This window comes from Olea europaea, chromosome 10 (genome assembly GCF_002742605.1).
Source record: "Olea europaea var. sylvestris chromosome 10, O_europaea_v1, whole genome shotgun sequence".
Lineage (NCBI taxonomy): Eukaryota > Viridiplantae > Streptophyta > Magnoliopsida > Lamiales > Oleaceae > Olea > Olea europaea.
The window spans coordinates 45,044,078-45,053,212 of NC_036246.1; the positions used below are offsets into that span (position 1 = coordinate 45,044,078).

Here is a 9,135-nt window from a genome sequence, read left to right on the forward strand (position 1 = left end):
TCAACTAGGACGTCTTCGGAACTAATTGATGCAACGTGTCCATTTATTAAGTGTCAGAAAAGTCAGCATAGATTTGTAGGATATTTGACCTCTTGTCAAGAGTCTGTCAATGTAATTAATATAAAGTAAAGTTGATGTGACATCAAGAGTCTCGAATCAAGCCACATGGCTTGGATCTAACAGTGACCACGTCAGCCCGATCACCATAAATAGACAATTTTTGTATCATTTAAGAGATGGATCTATGAATGAAAAAGAGAGCATAATACATCTTCCCCTTGTCTCTATCTTCTTCTTCCCCAAACATTCGTATTCACAGTAAAAACGCTGCATAAAGGTCCACATGTACTTTTCAGAGGTCAACATATTCATCGTAGATAACAATGTTAATTTTAGAATAGAAATCATTGCCTTGTGAACACGAGGTTTTTTTTTTAGTACTTTTATTCCCCTGATTTTGCTTTTGCTTCTTGTTATTGAATTTGTAAGAGTTGCCGTAGTTTATTGGTACAATTCTCAGTTCTTCCCTCAACTTTGGGGATACGGTACAAAACACAATAATCCGCCTAAAATTATTGACATCGGCAAGTAAAGCCGCTGCTCCACTTCGTAAAAACTTTATCGTTCTTCAAGCAGCATGAAATCTTGGGAGCTACTTCTGTCCAGTTCATGCTTCTCGACAAAACTGACTGAATTCATAACTCCGATTCCTTACTGCTTCGCCTGTCAAATGCAAAAAATTATAAGTCAAGTGTAACGAGAAAACCATTTTGTTCGAACCATATATCTTTGAATCATGTTGTTCACAAGACTAGCAATGTTGACAGAATCTAAGTTGCATCCAAACATTGCTCTTTTCAGAAGTTCGTTAAGTTAAAAGGCAAGAAATCTTGCAGTGTCGACAGAATCAAAGTTGTGTTGAGTGCAGAAATAAGCAGTTTCCAGCCACGGTATTGAGAAAAAAGTCGACTCAGGAGAAGCTAGCAAATTACCTGTGAATACAAGAAAGTTCCAAGAATGGCAATGGCGGCTCCAAGACCATTGATGGGTTTTACTGGTGTATGAAAAATGATGATAGACGAGACAATGACAGAAATACGTTTCATCGTGTTTCCAATGCTAAACGTCAATGGAGAAATCTCATCGAGTGACATGTATGACACCTGATTGTATAGATGGTAGAACACACTCTGGGCCGCCATCCACCTGTTTTATACAAAATTCGACAAAGTAACCATCAATGAAATCAAAACTCCAAATCTTGGCAAAAAGGCAAAAAGAAACAAAATTTAGTACTAAGTGAACCCAAACATCGACAACGAAAAACCTGAAGAATATCTAAAACTACACAAAAGAGTTTTGCCCGCATCAATTTTGATTAACGGATCATATAATAATAGTGAGGTTATCATGTGATTACCAAATGATCTGGGGTCCGATTTGAGATAGCGCTTCTTTAAATCCGAGAGCCCAAATGAATGGTCCCTCGATAGCAATTGCAAATGGAGTGAGAATCAAGAGAGAGAGCATAGATAAGCAAGCATAATAGTTCATTCCACTGACAGATTTGCCCTTCATGCCCCTCTTGGAAAATATGTTCCGGAAAACAAACGCCAAATTCGATATCATGGCCCCCATAAAACCTGATGTGAACAGCCAACAAACATAGGAATATATGCATTAGAAAACAACATGAATAGTGGTAATCTCCATTCAATGTCCCTGCAACTTTATTCAATTATCAAAAATACCAGAAAATGCCAACCCGAGTCACATACATCATGCAACTCAATGAAGAATTTACAATAAAAGAAATAAAAAAGACGAGTTCATGCTTAAAATTAAACTATATATTACACTGACATGAAAGACAAATGCATATAGTACTTGTCTAAAAAGTGTGACCAACACGATACATGTCGGACATAGACACGGACATGTCACACCAATGTCATAGCTCCATTCTACTAGAATGGATAAGATTAAACAAAGCTCGATAAGATCACAAAAGTGAAGATTCCACACGAAGATCAACAAATTACCAGTCATGTTGAAGTTGAGCTCGGTGAGGGCCGCAAGACCACAACCACCAATGATTGGAATGAGGGACAAGTAAACAGATGGTGGAAATGTCTCTCCCAAGATAAATCTCGACACCAAAACACTGAAAGCGGGTTCACCACTCTTGACTATGTGAGTAAATGATACAGCCACCTTTGACATACTCACAGTAGCTGCAACATGCCCAATTGTATGTGCAACTGCAACCTAAACACAGCCAACCCAACATCAACATCAATCAAATCTTTCTATAGAATATATACAAGGAAAAAACATGTTTCGGTAGATCTAAATTGCAAAAACACAGATGGCATATTCGGTAGTAGACTGACGGTATAAACGGAGAAAAAGAAACAAAGCATTCTGTCCATTGTGCTGTCAAGTCCATGTCCAGAAGTTCAAAAACCCCAGAAAGGTAATTGGTAAGGAAAAGTCAGCAGTTAATGAAGAAAAAACTAATTTTTTCTCTGTAGTATGATACAGGACATGGTTCCATGACCAAATGTTCAAAAATCTAGACAAATAGTTAGTGAGGACTTCACATTGTTGATGAAGAAAAAGAAACTAAAATTTAGTCCATTGTACCGTCCATTTCCCATCCAGAAGTTCAAAATCCTAAAAAACCATGATACGGTGGACTCGACACTATTATCGTAGAAAAAGAACCAAGCTTTTTTAGGCATTGCACCGTTTAGAAGTTCAAAATTCTTGAAAATAACTGGTTAAATGGCCTCTACACTATAAAATCAGAAGCAAGAACTATAATTTTGTTCATTGTACTGTCAAATCATGATCATGAGTTACCACCAAAAAAAAAAAAAATCTAACCAAAGAAATGGTAAGTTGAACTCTTTATCAATAAAGAAAAAGAAACTGAAATTTTGTCGGCCGAGTTCGCATCCAGAATGTATAATTGGTGGACTCGACGCGAACTAAAATGTTGTCAATTATACCCCTGTCCAGAAGATCAAAAACCCTGAAAAATAATTATACGAATGGAAGTGAAACACACACACACACACACACACATATATATATATATATATAACAGACAGTAAAACTGCAAGAGAAGCAAGACCCAGATCTTGTAAAACCGTAATTTTTCTTACAGGAAAAAGGGTCTTCCAAAAATCAAGATCAGTTTTTGGGGTTTCAGCAATCCTCAGAGCCCAGGAAATGAGCATGATCAATGATCCAGCAGCCAGCGAAAGCGTTGAAGTTAACCATGGAAATGGAAAAGCATTCAAAACTTTCTTGTTATATATATTAAAGATCACATTCAAAGCCCACCACGTTGCGAAATAAATCCCGATCTTAACTCTCCTCGCCGCCTCGGATTTCGCCACCGGCGACTCGCTGATCGGCTCCGATTTTTCAGCTTCATATGCTTTACACGTGATCAAAGACTGCTCCTTTTCGTGTTTTAAAGATTTCTTAAAAGAAGTGGAGAAAGGTTCTGGTGAAACGATGTGGAGAGGTTTAGAAAAGGAAACAATGGAGTTCCGGCCATTATTGGCCGATAGGAGGAACTGCAGGTGGCGAGTAGGCGCCGGCACCAGAGATCTTGACCGGGGAATATAATGGCCGTTGGATGCTAAAGTAGGCTGCTTAAGAGAGGAGATCATAGTAGTAAGAAATAATCTTGAGACTTGAGCGTGTACAAAATAGAATTTGGAGATGAAGAAGGAATTTGACTAAAATAGATTTCTAAATCTATTAGAGATTTCTTTATACGTAGATGTTGAATATAGACAGGAATTTTGTTACTTAGAGAAAAATGTAAACTTTTGGTTGTGCCAAAGCCAAATGGACAGGCAGAAGCTAGTTATTTGAGAAGAGTCTGAACAGCCGTGTATATATCGAATCTGAAAATTCAAAATTATTTGGAGATCGTAGTAAAATTATAAATATAGAGAGGAAGAAGGGTCTTCGCCATTTGGTCCTGTTTACCGTTTTTATATATACAAAAGGGGAGAGATTTGTTTGTTTCAAAATGTGGAAATACAGTTGCTGACTGGTGGTTTGTTGACAGGAAGATTCAAGATTTTGAATAAAGAAGAGGAAGCGAAAAGGGACAAGTTTTGTTCCTAGTAAGTAGTAGGGTGGCAAAACCGAAATCACACAGTTTAACACCGAGAATAAATATGGTTTACCTTTAAAAGTGACCGGTTCATCTTCAATTTATTTATCTAATATTTTTATTATTTATTCTATCATTAACCAATTTGCATTTTACGAGTCAAAATTTGTATCCATTTTAAAACACTACAAATTCTTAAAGTTAATAATTTTTTATTTATAAATAAATTCACAAAATGTAATAGATTTTGAAATTTGTTATGCCACTCAGGTCTTTGAATTGACATATTGATATTCATTTTTGTCAAGATGCATTTTTCAACCACATACTTTTTATTAAAATAATATTACACGTAAATTAAAAAATTTTCTTTATTTTTCAACCACACATTTCACATCAATTTACTATTCTAAAATGCATTTTTACATAAAAATGACTCTCAAATACCTCCATAATTTTTAGAATATGATACGGAAGAATTATGGCATACATATGCAAATATAATCTTGTCACGTTCTTTGATTTAGGAGTTTTGTATTATTTTCAATGAATGCCAACTATTAAGAATACTTACTAATTTGTTTGATTTCTGCAAGAAATACAATTGCACCACTTACCACAAGAGGTTAACGTTACTTTTAATTTGTCCATTTCAAATACTAAAATAATTTACCGTGTAATTTGATAAGAGACTCTCAAATACTAAAATAATTAGTGTTAGAATTTCTCCAAAAATAGCATGTTTTGCACCTTGGATTGTGTGTATTGATTAATTAATTATTCAATCAATATCTATTTGTTAATTAATATTTAATAGTAGTTCGCTTTTTGAAATGGCATATTCCGAGCATTATGATGAGATGCCACTTTAAAATTGTTCCACCTACTCTAATCTATCAAATTATAATAGAAAATAAGAGGAATTTGCAAAAATGTTCAATTTTATATATCTCAATTCAAAAATATCAACTTTTAATAATCTTTACAAAAATGATCAAATTTGGCATCAAATTCTTCATTTTACCCTTAATGAAAGAATAAATAATTCAACTTTTCTTTTACAAGTTGACACTAATATCGATAAGAGAAATGACTTCCATGGGAAGCCACAATAATTGTTGCTATTACCCATGCTCGTCCACTTGCCTGCACTTTTCTTTAGATATTAACAAATTATTTTTGAAAAATTCAAAAACATAAAATAGCAAACATTAACAACCAGAAAAAAATCTATGGTTTGTACTCCAAAAGAAAAAATAATTTGTTTATAGCGATAAATTTAATATCATACAAATTTGAATTCGAGTAGGCTCTCCTCATTTCTGGGCAGAAGATATTTTTCTGTGTTATTTGATATTTATTGAGAAGTAGTTTGTCGTAGTTGTCGTTATATATTTGATTTCAATATGGTAGACTGTCAAAATAAGTAGTAGATATTTGTCATAATCTTCTTACATTTCTTAGTTACATAATAATTGAAGGTACTCCTGTAATTTAAATGTCATTAATTGTAGCATAAATTCTTTACAAAAATAGTAGTTGAAGATGATAAATGCATATGGTGAAGTGGATCTGTCATGTCACTCTCGTCGAGAATTGTACTTGAAATGTTGTTTTCTACAATTACAAGCGTCGAGAATGTTACTTTTAACGTCATTCTCGTCATTTAACAATGTCGAGAGTAACATTACAAATACCACGACGAAATTAGGGAACATTTTTTGTATATTGCTTGCGGATAATTAGCATATTCGTTTGAAGTATTCGTAATTAGTTGATACTATTTTTTTGTTTATGGCATGCAGATATGATTGATGTTATAAGATTTGTCGTCTCCTATGGTGGTACATTTGTCAACATTGACGACGAGTGGAAGTGGTTAGGCAATCGAACAGCATCAATTGTTGTCCGACGTCATATTGAATATGAAGAGCTTGCATATAAATTATTTGAGAAGCTTAATATTGACAGACTGCAGTTTCGGATTCAACTAAAATTTAAAGTTCCAAACATGAACGTATCCCTTGCTGATGTAGCCGACGATGAGGCTTTGTAATGATACTTTTTTGTTCACACACAAGCAATTTTGTGTGTAACTGCAGATGAATATGATGCTGGAGAGCAAGAACCACATGTCAGGGATGGCACGTCCTTTCCAATAGAAGATGCATGCGATGTAGTCAGTGTGTACGAACTACAAGAGTCAAAAATGATTGATAATAAGGGTGTAGGTTTAGGTAAATAGAATTTGTATATTGAAAATACAATTCAGTCGATCAATCAACAAGAAATTCACGAGAATCAGATTTTCTTTACCAGGAAACAGCTGCACACAAGACTTCGACTAAATGCTTTGACAGAGAAGTTTTATTTCAAGGTTAAAAAGTTTAATCTCAAATCTCTTACTGTGTGCTGCATCGACATCACGTGCCATTAGCTATTGCGAGCCTCCAAGATAAAAAGTACGGACTTCTTTAAAATTCGAAGGTACATACCTGACCATACATGTTCTTTGTATGTTCGGCGGAATGTGCGAATTCATGCAACGAGTGCACTGATTGGGCATCACATTACCAGACGATTGGTCGATGGAAACCAACCATACATTCCCGTGGGCATTGTCGGGGATATACAACATGAGTTCGATGTACGAATTAGCTACAGTAAAGCGTGGTGGGGTAAAGAGAAGGGACTTTGAATTCTTCACGATTCACCTGAAGAGAATTATCAAAAATTGCTTTCATACTGTTACATGTTAATTGAACGAAACCCAGGAACCATCGTACACATTGAGCTCGACCCTAATAACAGGTTCTTCTACTTTTTCTTAGCATTCGGGCCGAGCATACATGATTTTCGAGAGGACATGAGGTCGGTAATTTGCATTGACAGGAGTCATTTGAAGCGTCAGTATAAGGGAACACTATTAGTAGCTGCAGCGCAAGATGCCAACATACAAATATATCCTATTGCTTGGGGTGTTGTCGATGGGAAAACAAATGCATCCTGGTATTGGTTCTTCACAAAGTTGAAAGATATTGTTGATGATTCAAATTAGCTAGTGTTTGTATCCGACAGGAAGAACAGCATCAAGTGAGCAATTACAATGTTTTTCCCGCTTTTGCACCACGGTGCCTGCATATGACATATCGAGAAAAATCTCATTGCTAGGTATAGCAGTCGAAATGTCATATTCCTTTTCAAAAGTGCAGCATTCGCATACTGCGTATCAGAATTCCAGCAAATGATGAGACAAATTCAGACCATTCGGCCAGCAGTTGCATCTTATTTGGAACGTGCTAGTCCATCTACTTGGTCATGGGCAAATTTTGTCGGTAATCGGTACAATATCATGACTAATAATATTGCAGAGTCATTGAATTCAGTCCTTAGGCGGCAACGAAGTTTCCCTATAACCTCGTTCGTCCAACACATTATGACATTGATGCAACAATGGTTTTTCGAGTGGAGAAACACATCTACCAACTGTCATATTGCCCTGACATAAAAAATGGAGGGGAAATTGAGACAATCTTTTGACACTGGTGCAACCTTAGATATATGAAATTTGGATGAACTCGTTTTCGAGGTTGGCACATGTACAGAAATGTGTACTGTCGACCTTGTAGGTAACACATGTTCATGTCGAGAGTTTCAGATGCGACAAATTTCATGTGTACATGCGTCTCGCGCTACGTGCTCAAAAGGTATATCACTGTACGATTTGTGCTCCCGTTACTACACCACGAAGTGTTAGCAAGCTTCCTACACCAAACTTCTTTACCCCGTTGGAATGGAGTTAGATTGGGTTGTTCCCGATACTATTAGTTCCATCAACATTTTGCCTCCAAATATACGTATAGCACCAGGTCGCCCTCCTACCCAACGTAGAAGGTCAATAACTGAACGATCTACCAGCACTCGAAAATGTGGCCAATGTGGTGATTCCGGACACAACAGGCAAACATGTAGGACTCGACATAGAGAAGTAACACGTGCACTTGAATTACCAGTTTATTTTTTGTATGAAATCATTTGCTAACATGGACTATCCATGTGTTCAATAGATTTTTGTACATTTCATGGTTTCTATCATTTTCTTTCCAAATGTAATTGGTAGGGTTCGATTTTGTGTACGAAATGATTCGCTAACATATATTATCTACGTGTTGAACAGATTTATGAGCATTACATGCTTTCTATCATTTCGTTTCTGAATGTTATCGGTAGTGTTCGATTTTATTACCACGTAATTTCATGAAGACAAAAGTTAATAACTATTTCAGTACTACAATTTTCTTCATTATTATATACACAACTTGGTAATGGATACAAAAGAAAGCCATGCATGACTCGTTTTCTTATGTCACTGGCCATACTAAATAGTCGTCACAACAAAAGTAGAAAATCACTATGTGCATATTCGAGGTCACTGCACATACAAATTGGTCATCACCACAAAAATTATCCATTATCTATATACCTATAAATATGTCATTAGATATGCTTAGACATTATAGATATACGATCAAACCTTCTACATGTCCTCCACAACGGACAAAGAGGACATAACACTGTCATTGTCATCGTCGTCGTCCGAGCTTATCACTATCACGTCATCATTTCTGATCGGAATCACCTCGGAATTGTCATCCACCAAAGCTTGGTCTGCTTCCTGTGGGACCTCCATTGGTACGTTCTCACGATTGACATTATGATTACCATCGCCAACATGCAGCGGCTCCATTTCATTGATTAGATTAGGGAACGGAATGGGGTGCAGGCAAACCCTACGACGGCGGTTCGTTGCTTGAGGAATATATGGAACAATGACATTGATTTCTTCGTCATCTTTTGAGTCGATGATGATGGGGTTGGCCGCTGAAGAGTCGGGTACGGATACATTCATGACAACATCAATATGTGGAGTCCATTCAGTTGATGAAGACTATTCACCGAAAGAACTTGTTCGCGTTAATATTTTGTTCAAAGAT

General features: G+C 36.1%; 1 protein-coding gene across 1 annotated transcript; it reads right to left on the reverse strand.

Annotated features, from left to right (window-relative positions):
• Nucleotides 1–377: 377 nt before the first annotated feature.
• Nucleotides 378–4,146, reverse strand: LOC111402505 (glucose-6-phosphate/phosphate translocator 1, chloroplastic-like). The gene is made up of 5 exons (XM_023030870.1): nt 3,171–4,146; nt 2,043–2,268; nt 1,421–1,643; nt 993–1,206; nt 378–723 (listed from the first exon to the last, which is right to left on the reverse strand). Exons 1-5 carry the CDS (start codon nt 3,684–3,686, stop codon nt 712–714), a joined length of 1,191 nt encoding a protein of 396 aa, XP_022886638.1. The 5' UTR covers nt 3,687–4,146; the 3' UTR covers nt 378–711.
• Between the last annotated feature and the right edge of the window lie 4,989 nt (nt 4,147–9,135).